The following is a 14,997-nucleotide window of genomic DNA, read 5'->3' on the forward strand; positions in this document are numbered from 1 at the left end:
GTTTATATTGCACTTCCCTCCTCTGCACTGTCTGCCTCCGAGGGAGCCGCGGGCCTCTGTAACCTTCTCTGGCAAGGCGCTCCAGCAACGCGCCCTACTGCCACAGCGAGGCGATCCCGCGAGTGGCCACAAGGGGCCGCACAATGGATTTGCTCCTCCGGGTCCCCTTCGCAATTTCGGCCAAAGCCTCGGTCCAGCTGTCATGAGTCCGCTCTGGTACAGGATGTCCTCACAATCCGAACGGCCGCGGCGAAGAGGGAGGAGACGGCCGCCTGTGTAAATTCTTGAAAAATGAAGCATCGTTTTCAAGGGAAAACGCCTGGCGTTTATTTCGGTTGTTTGACAGTCGACAGCTAACAAGTGCGCGCACCGCAGTTATGTCCCAGGACTTGTACTGAAACCGATTACAGGACCGCTATTAGCGGGCAAATCGCACAATGATCAGCGCTAGCTGAATGCAATTTTAGATCCTTGCTTTTTTTGTGGAGGAGTTATCTTCAGCAAGAGCTTGACTTTGGAGATATGTTTCATGGCATGTAGGCGTTCATTTGACAGCGTATCGACGTATATTAGAAACAAATCGAAATATCCAGCTAAGAGGCTCAAATCAACCGTTTGGCTCCTAATAAACGAGAAGCTCTTGGCTCTCCGAGCACAGGGCTTTTGTCAGACCTTCTCCGAAACTGAAATTCTGCAAACCAAAATAAACTTGAACAGAATCACCCCGCTGTTCGCGTGAACACGACCATCGCTACCGCCGCTAACAATCACAGAGGTGGGAAAACAGAGATGCAGCCAGATGGTGACGTCACCGTCGTCACGAGCGAGGGAAAGACGGCATAACTTAAAGGCCGAAAACAAAACGTGCATTCCGATAGTCTGATATGTTGAACACAAATGACCGTAAAACCCGCGGGTTGATTAAAAGTCTAGCTCCTGGGCTGTCGGGTCCCTTGTGAAGGGGGGGAGCACTCGAGCGCAGGAGAGCTATTGTTGCGGGTACAGAGTCGCGCGGAGTGTCTGCGCCGGCGTGTCGAACAAATCCGAGGGCACGCAGAGGTCACGAGACATTATGCTGCACTCCACCCAATTATCTCGATGACTGGCTTGAAAAGAATCCTGTAATAACGCTACCGAGAGGCCAAATGCCGCTCATTATCAACAAAAATAACACAATTACACCACTGGAAGGAAAGGAAGGAGGGGGGGGGGGGGGGGGGGGTCTTTAAATATTTGCTTTATTGTAATCAGTTATGGCTACATGTGTAAAAGGTTCCTGCAATCACTGAAGACTTAAAGAATGCAGGGCCTACAACAATCCTCCATAAAACAGGAAGAAAAAAAGATTCATTGTTTTATAATGACAGCCACTTTTCTCTATTAAATCTTGACCCTGACTGACTGGTATTGCTTTAATTGGCTGTTTTTTTTAAATATCTGTTTCCTAACTTTGTGGCAAACATCTCAGCCAAGTCACCTGCATATATCTTCATTAGCATCACCGGTTTTCAGTTTTCCCATAAACCAATTCCGGATCCCAGGGCTTTCAAGGAATTCTTAAGGAGAGCTCCTGTGAATTTACCCTGTGTGTTATTCGTCTAGCGTGGCATTGTTGTCTTGCAACGCTGGGTTCGATTCCAGACCTGGGGTGCTGTCTGTGTGGAGTTTGCGTGGTCTGGCTGTGTTTGCGTGGGTTTCGTCCCATAATCCAGGAAAATGGGCCCTGCTGTGTGTGTGTGTGTGTGTGTGTGTTTTCCATAATGCGATTGAGAGTGTCCTGACTGGTGGTAATAATAATAATAATAATAATAATAATAATAATAATTGCTTACACTTATATAGCGCTTTTCTGGACACTCCACTCAAAGTGCTTTACAGGTAATGGGGACTCCCCTTCACCACCACCAATGTGCAGCCCCACCTGGATGATGCGACGGCAGCCATAGTGCGCCAGAACGCTCACCACACATCAGCTATCAGTGGGGAGGAGATCAGTGGTGGTATTACGGTGTGGTATGGTGGAGCCACAGTACAGGACAGAAAAGCCATACAGAGGGGTTGTGAGGTCCGCGCAGAAAATCACTGGGACTGAGCTACCCTCCATCGACCGGATATATCTGGACCGCTGCCACAGCCGGGCTCGAGCTATACTTCGGGACCCGATTCACCCGGGCCACGGTCTGTTTTCACCCCTGGGTTCTGGTAGGAGGTATCGCAGTATCAGAACACTGACCAATAGATTCCCAAACAGTTTCTTCCTCCAAGCAGTCCGCATCTTAAACAGCTCAAACTACCACCTGCACTTTCAGGTACTGCACTGTACTGTGTCCTGTCTTGGCTCTATTATAAAGTCTATTGTCTAAATTTATTGTCCATGTCTGTTTGTCATTTGTGCCTTTTTTTTCTCTAATGTTACCGGGTACAGCTGAACGAGTGAGCATTCCACTACACTTGTTGTATATGGCAAATGAAGAAATCTTGAATCTTGTGATGGACTGACGTCCCATCCAGGGTGTACCCTGCCTTGTAGCCATTGCTTACTGGGATACCCTCCAGCTCCCCCGTGACCTTGAATAGGAAGAAGCAGATAGAAAATGGAAAGAGGGATATGTCTTACAAGCCCGAGGACTGGCAGCTGCTCACGATGGGTAGCAAGAGCAGAGAGCCCAAGTGCAAGTTCTTAAAAAACAGCTCCTGCACCGCGCGTCCATGTACACGGACACTCTCTCCGCGCGCCCTGATGGACAGGGGTTGAGCAGTGTTGTGTCCAGCTGTGTCTGAGATCCCTGAGCACTGCTGAATGGGCCTTATACAACACAGGGCTTAAGCAGCGCACAGGCATAAGCCCAAGATATGATCACCTCTAGCTTTTCAATGACATAAATGACTGAGCTTACCTGAGGTCCGTTCCCCCAGCTTCACCCTAGCTGCAGATGAATCTGACTTGACCTCCTAAAAGCTTACTTGGTCTTACCTGAGCCTCTCTGGCCAGAGCCCCAGATTCGGACTTCTGTACCTACCAGGGGTCCCCTGTCTGCAGCAGGTTCTATTCCCAAATTCCATGTGCTTGTCCCAGCAAGGCCAGTTGCCTGTACCACCAGCATCTTTTCTGCCACAGATTCCATTTGTACTTCTGGCTCGGCAGGCATACGGCTCTGGCTACACATTGAAGTGAACATGTGCAGGGTTTAAACAGGGCTCCTATTTGTAAAACCTGAAGGGATATTTCAGAATCTCCGAGGCACACAACAGTGTGTCCTACAGTAGCACTTGTAGTCTTACTCTCCAAAAATAAAGAATGAGAAGAAGCTTCTTCAGGATATTTTCTCCATTATTTTGTTACAGCTGGGTTACAATGGGTTGTCTAGTGGTCAGCCTCTTGACAATGACAAGCAGAGGTCCAGAGAGCATGAATTTCAGGGAGAACAGGGGCAGACAAGGCGGCCAGGGGAATTGGTAGCTGTACCACAGCTGGCAAGACTGCCAGAGCTGAGTTCCCAATGCCTTGGCCTGTGAGGCTTTTGGGCTGTGATTATTGGGGTACAGCTAAGTACACACATTTCTATTGTCCAATGTGTCCTTATAAAATGCTTCCTTGTTGATGTTCTGTGCACTGTCCATAAGCATGTTGCACAAAGACTGCAGCAATGCTGTAGGAAAGTATTGAATACTCTACAATGAAGTAAATGTCCATATGTTATCCCATAACATGTATTTCTAAGTGCCAAACACAATTTGATTATAGAATGCACCTCACTGTCACTCACCTGGAAGCCTTTTAAAAAGCCTCCACAGATAAGATTTTAGCCAAACCTGACCACCCAGCCATTTTATTTTCTAACTGCTTTATCCAGATCAGGGTTGGGGGGGGGCTTGTCCTGGCAGTCAACAAGTGCAAGGCAGGATACACCCTGGACAGGACACCAGTTCATCGCAGGGCACACACAGACACAGGCACACTCAAAACAGGGCCAGTTTTCCCAGCAGCCAATTAACCTGACAGGATGTCTTTGGACTGTGGGGAGAAACCGGATAACCCATGCAAACTCAAGGAGAACATGCAAGCTCCACGCAGACAGCACCCCAGGTGACGCAAGTGCTCCAGAGCTGTGAGGCAACAATGCCAGCCACTGCACCGGGCCACCCAGCCAGCCCCCACAGCCAGTTTTTCCCCCAAACGATGCTCCTGCCACAAGACAAAGTTCAAAGTGAGCCCGCTATCCTGGAAATGTTCCAAACGTGTTGCAGATCCCACTTTCCCAATCTCACACAGGCTCAGAGCAGGACACACAACCTCCGCTTTCAGCATGAGGAGAGCAAAGTGCTTCACAGGGAGGGGAGAGATGGCCTGTAAACTGATCCCACAAAGCACAGCTCAAGGAAAAGCTGCAGATTCTTATGAAATCTGTTTGCTAAAGGCAGGTCCGTCACACAGTCTTGACTTCTGTATTTTTTGTGTTTTTTTTTTCTTCTGTGGCAGCAGCACCTCCTACATACCTCCCAGGCTTTCCTATTGTGCACCAGTCAATCAGTCATCCCGCAGGAGAGTGATTCTCAGGGGATCTTTGCAGTCAGGCAAGGAAAGACATTTGTTTCTTTGTAATCCACTCAAGGAAAGGTGGTGAGGGCGGCAGGTTCACACAACGTCAGGGTGGCACAGCTGACGCAGAAGAGTAAACAGACGCCCATGATTTCAGGTTGAACGAGAGGAGCCAGGCGGAAGGTTGGTGCCGCCCGGGCTGATGCAGAGGGACAGGTCTGAGCCAAGTGGGGGCACATGGTGGGAGTACTGGTGGGAGAGGCAGCGACAGGGAGCCAGAGCAGCAGTGGGAGGAGGGGGGATTCACTTCCAAATCACGGCAGAGAGTTGAGTGGCCTGCCATGATGCAACCCAGAAGAAGCGAAGTGGGTAATGGCGAACACAAACAAGGCGAATGGTCTGGAAAATCTCCGGCGCCCATGTAGAACGAGCCCTGCCTTCGCAGAAGGGAATGCAGATCGCGAGGGAGAGGGAGGCAGGCAGGCTTCACCGCACCGAAGACGCGAAGCGAGGGACTGGAAGAGGCGGGAGGTGGGAGTGCGGCACAAGCTGCCCTGCCAAGAGATCCTCCAATCCAATCCTATACACAGTTGCGGACTGGAGGAGGCAATTACTGTACACAAAGGGTGGTGGGGGCGTGGAACGAGCTACCCAAACTGACATCCTGGCTTCTGTCAAGAGACGGGTGGATTAATTAGCCACATGGGCCTAATGGCAATGGCAGACGACTGACAGTGGGCCGCAGGCTGGAGGGATGACCGTGCTGTACTGTACTGCAGAAAGCTGACTATGTGGTTAGAACAGAGGGTGACAGGTGAAGATCTTTGTTTGCATTAGAGGGGGCCTAGGTAAACTCCCCCTTACAAGCCCCCTGTCACTCCCAGCTTGCCTTGCCCTGAGAGTCTGTGTCCTAACGCAGCAGGCGATTCGCTTTCCTGTATTTTTTCCACAGGACATTAAGCTCTTGACCAGTTTATTTATATTATTCTCTCAAACCAGCAGCGTTGTGCCATGAGACAAGATGTATGCCCAAATGTACATCTCTCACAAAACCCTGGGTGTAGAACTGAATTCATAACTGCGGAGTGAAACGGTGGAGTGAAAGTTAATGTAAGAAGATTGTTAGTAATTCTGCATTGTATGAAAGCTTAATGTTCAGGAACCATCCAAAATTGCTCTACCGATAAAACTGCTAAAGAAATTAACTCCTGGTGCTTGAACTCGGTGTCCGGGTCACGTCATCTGTGTTTCATCACATTTGAATCTAGAAACGGGAGACGGTGTTAAAAACTACGTCTCCCAGCATCCTCTGAGACAAGTCCCCCGCATAGTGACTGCTCACCTTAACCTGTGAGTTTCCAGAGTCTCCCGGGGAGGAGGAGGTGGAATAAAAGGAAAATCTAAACTAAATCTTAAAGACAGTCAAATGGCGCGTTTAAGAACTTCTGTATTTGTCATATTTTGCTCAATGGCTTATGCAGTTAGTAAAGAATACACAAATGATATAAGAAGTAAACCAGGTGTTTCCGGCTTCCAGATGTAGTGAAAAACAAAAAAGACACCCAGAGTGTGCTATCACACGTTTCTCCTCCAGTCTTCGGGGGCTTACACTCAGCCATTGAGACGTGAAACAGCGCGTGGAGGATTTACTCAAATTATTCATTCTTTAAGATGCAATTTGGTCATTTGGTATCCATATGTATCAAGGAATTTCATTTGCACAACTCACTACGAGGGCATGCGTTTAGAATGAACACATCTGCTTTACACAAGGAGTGGTGGAGGTCAGGAGCAGATTACCCATCCAAGATACGAACTACAATGGCCGAATGACCGCTTCCAGCGTGAAACATCTTCAAAAGTTTAAAACATAACTGGTCACTTGTTCCACTCAGGTTTTACACACACAGGTGGACCGGATATGAAAGGAAGGCCAAAACCGGAACAGTAACCAGAAACGGGCCTGCAGCGCCCACACGACGTGTCCCGATGTGTGGGACCGCCGCCTTCCTTCGACTCCTCTGAAAGCTGTGGGACTGTCTACGCCCAGACAAACAAAACCGTCGAGCACAGGGGAATCTGTTTCTGTTTTCCCTGCTTTCAGGCTCCTTTTGCTGTAATATGGCCGTGTGCACGCGGGGGGAGGTGGCTCGTGCTCGGGCTCGGGCTCGAGGCGAGGCCGGCTGGCGCTCGGGAGAGCGTTACTGACAAACCGTAAACGACCGAATAATCGGTTTGCAGAAACCCGTGCACCTAGTAAATAACAATGGAATAATAATAATAATAATAATAATAAAAGGCGTCCCTCTGACCATTTTTAACATAGATTGAAAGAACGGAAGAAGAAGAAGCAAATCTCGGCTCCTCAGTCTAAAAACCGGCGCTGTCCTCCGTCACGTGACAGGGCAATTTCTCCCCCCTCAGCTTCAAATCATTTTCTTGGCGGAACTTCATTCTGTTTCCCCGAACAGCGGAGCCCCGGCGCCACGGGGCCGGTGGGCGCCGCAGCGAGGTCAGAGCTGGAGCCAAAGATGTTCTGAAATCGGCCTGCTTGAGGTGCCCTCGAGCCGCCGGCCACAGAAAAAGGCCGCTGCTACCGAGCTGGGTTACCGCTCGGGAGCTGGGATGGGGGGGTCGAGTTTGTGCCCCCAGTGCCAACGCAGTCCCGCACCCTCTGTGACTGAATGTTCGCACGTGCGGCGGTTCGGTCCGTAGAGATCCGCCTGTTGTCTGAGCTCGCGGGGACCGGGGGGTGATTTTTGTTTTTCCTCGCGAAATCGAGTTTCACGTGCGCTCGAGGAATTGCTGGTGACAGACAAGCCAGGGAGAGACCAGACCAAACCGACGAGATAGATGCTATTTCCAAAAAGAAACACATTTACATTTGTTTTCAGAAACCACTTTTTGTCCGCTTTATAGGACTTATATTGTGTTCGCAGAGCTCATCTATCATTCCCTACTGCTGTTGCCCACAGGCCTTTCCTAGCTCTGAAGAGCCAGGTTACCTACATGGAAGGTCTAATACATTTATACATTCATGGAATGAGTCGTAGTCCATGAATCCAGAACACTGCCCGGGAGTGTCAGAGAAAGTATTTCGTTTAGAATGGAATCTGCGCCCTCCAGTCACAGCCAAGGTGGAAAACAAATCGATTTAACAGAAGCAGGGCAATCAGGCGGCAGCCTTACTGCCCAATTAGTGGCGAGAAACAAAACACAAAAATTCGATTTAAATTCGAAATAGTTCACGAAATCGTTGTGGGTTGAGTACGAACTGTACAGTTCGCTACAAATAAACAACATAGAAGTACTAAAAATAGACAACAAAAAAAGAAACACCATATCAATCGAAAGGACCCTAGAAATGATGCATATTCTACCACTTTGTAAAATAAAACATTTGAGTTTTGCAAAAGACAACTGTGTGCGCGGGGCTGGGGGAGTTATGCGGTTAACACAATTAGTTCTCTGTATTCTCCATAAGAGAATAAAACGAACAAAACTCAAACTGTGGATGCGACGTTTTATTAAAAAAGAAACATAAATGAAAGCTTGGTATCAGCGGCCTGCAGACTTCAGTTGTGTTGTACTGGGAGTGTAATTTTTTTACATAGTATACTAAAATGACAAATATAATAGTTAATAATAATAATGATTATTATTATTAAGTATTAGTATTGTTGTTGTTGTCTTTTTTGTTGTTGCGGTTGTTATTATTGTTGTTGGAAGTCGCTGGTATTGTTTATCGACGCAAATGTATTCGCTGTAGGAAATTAAAACCTGGGATGGATTTGCAAGGAACTGGATTCGATCGTACAAAAATAAGCATCCCCGATACATTTGTAAAAAAAAAATAAACAATCTGTTGTGTACTTTGCAACTCCGCAGATTGCGCCAGGCCCACACGCGGGAGGAAGATAAGAGCGAGGCCGTGATTTATAGCAGCATCGGGAGAGCTGCAGAGCTGGCGAGGCGCAGTCGTCTTTAATTACACAGTACACACGCTGGGAGTGAAGCGAGCTGGGCCGGCAGATCCCCTCGACATTCTCAGACACGACAGCTCAATTTCTGTAGGACGTCAGCCGTCACTAGAACAACTTTTGCACTAAAGTTCGATTGGCGCGCATCTGAAAGAAATTAGGTTAGACTTGCATGCATATTAAGCACTATCATTTGGTTGATATGCGTGACTGTAAATGAACGTTTCGCGCATGTAACTGTATCTGCACTGTGTGTCTTTGCTGATAGATTCATATTGTATTTCCCTGTAAATTATCAATCAAGTACAATGGACTCAAGGTATCGTACAGTATTATTACAGAATGCCACCCCTGCTGCACGTTGTCATGGGCGTCCATTCAGGAAAAGAATTGCACAGTTAAAAAACAGTTATAAATAAAATAGTTAACTATATAAATCCTTCCTATAACTATTCATAGTAATAAATTAAAATAAGATACTAAATAAACAAAGCCCAAATTTAAAAAGACCAAAAGGGAGATAACAGCTTTAATGTGGTTTTTTAAAATATATATACAGCATTACATTAATAAATTAATTCTGAGATTTGAATCAGAGAAACAGTAACAAACAAAAAAAGTGAAGAAGTGAATGTCAATCCTTAATTTTCTCAGGACTCTCAGGAATATTATATATAGGGTTCACACGTGAGATATAAGGGAATAGCAGTTAAGTGAGGAATAGTTTTATTACCTCAAAAAGCAAGACCGGAATTTACAACCCAGTTTAATCACCACAACGGGGCTTTTAAATGACACTTGAAATGAAAGGATACTGTAACATAAAAATTAAACTTGTTATAATCACAGCAATAATAAAACTCACAAACGTATTTGACATATTTTACAAACCCTTGAGGAAAACTTTTTTTTTTTTAATACGGGGCATGCATTTTCAAAACTCGAGTAGCATAAAAAAACAACAACAAAAAATTAAATCATCATCATTAGAAACAGAAATATGTTGACTCCCCTCGCGGGCCTTTTACCTTGAATGTGAAACCCACTCAAAAGAGTGGCGCGTTACACCGACAGAAACACAGCAGGAGTATGTGGCCACAATTCACTTGCTCCGGGTTCCCTTCGGTTCCGAGCTCAACGGGCATTTGTTCTATAACGTTTCCCCTCAAAACAGACTAATACAAAAAAAAACCCCACCAAGATATCACGTTCTTCGGCTTTGGTTTTTAAGGTCTTCTTTCCTGATTTCTTCTCAGCCAGTTAAAATCTTCTAACCCCGCTGAGTTGAAAGTTTGGGAACAGTTTGACCTCCCCACCACCACCACACACACACACACATTTTTGTCTTGTATTAAGGAAGAAGCAATAGCTCATCAACCAGCTCGGACTGCAAAATGTAACACTGATATTCACGTGTATTGAATGCATGCACATAGAAAGTCACTTCTTCACAGCTTCCTAGTTACACTTTAACCACGGGGACATACAACAGCCCGACGCCTGCTGCACTGCCCGGAGGGGGGGCTAGAAGTTGTCGACTCGCGAGAATTTTCCTCCCACACTCGTTCTGAAGCCTCTCCCCGCGCGCTGCGACTCGAGAGCTTTTCTTTAACTCCGCGTTGTTTACAGCAATCGAAGGCAATGAAGTCATAAATCTTCGCCGGGCTGCGCAGAGACAGCTCCATTTGTATGCATCGTTCCAGCCTGCGATTCCAGACCCCTCTTCCCCATTAGCGTCCTTCCGTGGGCTGCGCCCGCTCCTCTCTCCCGTCTCCCAGTCCCCCCCCCCCCCCTCCCTCTTTCCTGGGAAAACACGACCCGAGTCTTGAAAACTCTCGGAAGAGACGCTGCGCCCGCGAAGCAGCCGAGAATGGACCGAGCTGGACCATGCAGTCGGCTTAATATGGATATGAATTTAGCGGTCACCGGGAAACTGAATGTGTTTTGTGTGTTTTCTTGTGTTTGGCCCGCTGATTCTTAATTTACTTTATTTTACAGAAGCACTTGCACCGCCTCCCCCATTAATAAAGCACATTCGTTTAGAGAAGACGGTATGAGCTGAACAGGCTCGGGACGAGCACTAGAGACCTAAGTATTTAAAAAAATAACTTCTGAAATCGCATGAGAGCAGAAAACATCACGCCAATGGCTGTGAGATCAGAAGATTTGCGGAGGGTGAAGATTCTGGCACGAGGATGGGGGTTGGCGTTGGTGCGTGTCGCAATTTTAGGAGATAATTTTCTGCTACATCCATTCTAACATCTCGCCCCCCCCCTCCCCACTCCACTTCACTCCCTATTTTTATTTTCTGTCGGGATCCAGTTACAGCGTCAATTTCCTCTAATCAATGCAAAAAAAAAAATCCTTCTTGATTACATCTCGATTTATGACGCCCCTTACGTCCGCAAACCACCACTGACACCCCCTCTTAACGACCACTAAACGATAATAATCTCAGATGGAATAAAAAAAAATCTGCTGCCCCCCCCTCGCGAGGGAAAACGGAAAACGGAAAACAACACTGTGCTACAGCAGCTCGAGACCGGACTCGGTACTCGCCCAGCCTCGCGCAGCCCCCCGAGCTATGTAGCCTTCGGCTTCGAAATATATATATTTTCAAAGATTATTTTAATTTCCAGTCTGCCACACCCACACGGCAAACGAGGCGTCGGGTTAACTTTTTTTTCTCTCCTCTTTTTTTATTTATTTATCCGTGCGTGCGGTTGCGGCTGCGGCCGGCTCGAGAGCACATTGTCAGTCGGTGTCCCTCCCAAACCCTCCGAAAGGCTCGAAGGTAAGCGCGTGAGAGAGCCGGCCTGACGCCGCGAGCGAGCAGCGCGCTTTCGCGGAAGAAAAGGGGGAAAATGATTTATTGCCACTATCTCGGTTCAACCAGAGTTCACGGGGAGCCGCCTGGCACTGCGGAGAGGCTAAAAGACGGTCTTGCTCCAGTAGTCTGACGATCAAGAAATTCTTTTTCAATTTCAGGGCAGGCCATCGACAGAGAGGGAGAGAGAGTATGGAGGAGAGTGGAGGGATGAACAATATTTTTTTATGGCTCTAAAATATCACATTTAGCGGTGAATGAGTTCGTGGGAATGGTTAGGATTGTGTAACTGAGAATATGTAAGTGCTTCGAAATTCAACCGCAAAAGCATCTGGTTTATTATTATTATTATTATTAATATTATTATTATGTTGTTGTTGTTGTTGTTGTTAAAGTCGTGTGCGCATACAAGTAAATCGTTGCACTTTTAAGGATTGATAATTATTAATTATTTTTATTTTCACGTATTCGATTTGCCTGGGTTCATACCTGTGCTATTTTTATCCAGAATGCCCTATATATCGAAGCTGACCTAGTGCACGGCTCTCTGTCGAACAGGATGGTGCACCCCGTGGATCACAAGTGTGTGCCGATGTTGTTGAATTGCGTGCTCCTGAGGTTTGCGGTCGCTCCTAGAAATCCTGTGGCTGTCGAGGGAGCCTCCCCTGCCCCGAGCCCGGGATTTAAGAGCAGAATGAAAACGAGGGGGAGAAATGACCCGCAACACAGACGAGAACAAAGATGAATCAGATTTATGACCCCCCAAAACGCCCGGCGCGATGGAAACGAGCTTTAAAGCTCAAATCGTTGTGTTTTCCAGAGCGCGTGGCTGCAGCGAACGAACACTAAACCAATTTGTCCATTTGTGTATTTACTTATTTTACCTAACTAATAACTATTTATTTGTTTTCATTGCGCACTCGAGTGGAGCGATTTTTCATGTAAATGGCGCCCGGTGCAGGGCTGAAGCAGCACTTGTAATATGCATACTGAATACTTCAATTTGACAAGTCTTGTGACAGCGACGCACTGAACTCTAAATAACAAATCGCTTTTAAAGCAAGATTGATTTCGAAAGTACAATCGGACCGAGTTAAGGAACGACTGCTTTCTTAATAACCCAAAAGATGGCTATAATGAATCGTTTCTGTTACAGAGATTGTTGTGTGAGCCTTATTCGCAAAGAAATCAAATGCAGTGCATAACACAATGTGATTGCAGTTGAGGAATGTGTGTGTGTGTATTTATACACTCATGCACACAAGCTGTGTTTTGAATCGTTCCAAGCATTGACTGTGGCTGATACTTCTTCCGCCGTAGAAACACTTAACAGTGATCAGGGGGTTGCTGTGGATCCTGTTGTACAGGACCGCAAAACGCCACATGTTTCTGATCCGATGGGCTCCTGGCAGAAACCTGCGTCTCCTGTTTCAGTTTTCCGTCGTGGCGCTCATGATGAACGAGCGGGAGTGTCGTGTTAGTTCGGCTTAGACCCAGGTGGTTTTACAGCCCGACGGTAACGAAAACAATACGAAAAAAAAAACAATTAAAAAAATAGCGCAAATTGGCATCCAGTGGGGAATTAACGCATGGAATTGTGTGCATTCAATTCTAAAGCAATTAATCTCAAGCGTAGGCCTCTCTATATGCGTACGCCTGTAGATAATTCGTTTCCATTGTGCAAGTATTTTTGGAAAGGGGTGGTCTGTGCTCGCGATGTCGATAATTCCTCCTGGTTTTTCACAGGAAGAAAGTGCTGTGCCCGGTGAAACTGACACACTTTAATGACTGCGTTTCAGTCGAAGGCTTTAGGCATTTGCCCCGCTCTCTCGGAGGCCGGGAGTCTGCTTGGATTTCCGCTACACCTTGCGCTGCAAGGCGAGATGCCGGGAAGGTAAATTAAATGGAGATTATATCTGGAGAGGAGGCAGGGTCGAGTCGGGTTTGCATTCTTGTGCGCTCCATCCATCATGTCGGGAGACTCCGGGCAGTTCTGGCTACCGCACAGCCGCGGCTGAGAGAGAGAGAGGGGGGGGGGGTCTGGAGAGGAGTTTTGCCTGAGTTTTAAAGAGAGCAAATCCGCCAAAATGTTATGGCATTAAACCGTTTTTGTTCTGTTTTTTTTTTTACCTGGGATTCAAAGGCGTTAATTTAATTCCCTCCAGTGAGGGATCCAGACGCACGTGGTGTGTGTGTGTGTGCGAGAGAGAGAGAGATCGTGCTCGCTTGGTATGTCTGAGGTGTTTTTGTGTTTGTTTTCTGAACGTTGCTTGTTTTTTTTATTTGCTAGGAGATCGAACCTGCCCACCTCCCGTTTGTCGGTCGTTGGCTCGCTAAAACGTCCTGGCCTCTCGCCATCGAAAGCCAGTGCATCGAGTCTTTAGTACATATATTATTTTACATGTGCCCGTTAAATATGACGTAAAGATTGTACATTGTCGATGTCAAGACATCCCGGCTGCTAGAAAAAGCAGTTCAGATTACCGGGGGAGTCCTGCGTTTCTTTGGGCTGCTGGTGTCGGACGCGGGTTTTATACAAACTTCTCTTCTTTGTCTGCCCATTGTTGGAAGGAGTTGCTGGAATTTGTCTATCAGGCGAGAAGAAGGGGAAAAAAGCTTAATATTTATTTTTATTAAAACTGCTAGTTCTGAATTTAAATTACCCCCCACCCACCCCCTCAATGCAGGAAGACTGTAGTTAAAATGGCCTTCACAGCGATTTTTAATGTAAAAAATTCGATAGGGCTCTGAAGTAGGGGTAGGTTCTTTTGTGTCCTTCGCACTGTCTGTGCATAGTAATGATTTTCGTTTCCTCTTTGTTCAACCCCACCCTGTGTTTCCTATAAAATCGTTTCGTTTTGAAATACATTTCCTCCTCCGTCTAATAGGTTACACCTCACTCTTAAAAACGTTTGCGTCATTTTTTAATTCAAAAATCCGTAATTTCAGAAACGGGCTTGGAACAAAGAGGGCGAGAGACAAAGCCCGGGAGTTTAACGCGCTGTGCTGTAATTACATCTTATCACAACTGGACAAATTGCCCCGTTAACTTCGTTTAAAGTAGTTGATAAGGGCTCAGCGAGAAATCATCTATCCTTGACGCCCCACGCGTAAAATTATTGGGGACGAAATCTGGAGGATGTTTTAAAATAATCCCGAGATCCGTGTGCTTTAATCCTCAGGCTTTTGCTGCGAACGCGGGATGTTTGAAAAACTTTATAAATCGCGGAGCCTGGACAAAACAAACAGATTGGAGAAGACCTTGTAATAAAAATAACCTACCACTTTTCGTGCGTGCTAAAAACTGGCCCTTTTAAAGTCCAAGGCTATCCTTTCGGTGTCGTCTCGGCGGTTTTGTGAGCCCAGACAAACAAGTAGGCAGGTGTAACGTCAGATGCCCGTCTCCTATTAATTTCTCCCCCAAGTTGAGCTCTCGCAGTACCCAAGCTCGTGTTTTTTTTCTCTTTTTATTCTTATGTAATCGGGTGTTTGTGTGCAGGTTAGAGAGGCTGGCGTGCCCGGTGGAGTGAACGCTGAGGAAGAGCTCTCCATCAGCTTCGCTCGGCGCGCGCCCTGGAACTCCGGCAGCCCCGATCATTGGAGCGCAGAGCCACGTGACCGCGGGAGTTCGCTTGCCCGGCATGTTAAAG

General features: G+C 46.8%; 1 protein-coding gene across 2 annotated transcripts in view; it reads left to right on the plus strand.

Annotated features, from left to right (window-relative positions):
* Positions 1-14,968, plus strand: part of hoxc4a (homeobox C4a) — an 84,986-nt gene extending 70,018 nt beyond the window's left edge. For both annotated transcript variants that reach the window (XM_015344104.2, XM_006629273.3), the window contains one exon: positions 14,847-14,968. In XM_015344104.2, coding sequence (XP_015199590.1) covers positions 14,847-14,877 — 31 coding nt within the window. In that variant the 3' untranslated portion in view covers positions 14,878-14,968. The remainder of the gene's footprint in view (positions 1-14,846) is intronic.
* The last annotated feature ends 29 nt before the right edge of the window (positions 14,969-14,997 follow it).

This window comes from Lepisosteus oculatus, chromosome 1 (assembly GCF_040954835.1).
Source record: "Lepisosteus oculatus isolate fLepOcu1 chromosome 1, fLepOcu1.hap2, whole genome shotgun sequence".
NCBI lineage: Eukaryota > Metazoa > Chordata > Actinopteri > Semionotiformes > Lepisosteidae > Lepisosteus > Lepisosteus oculatus.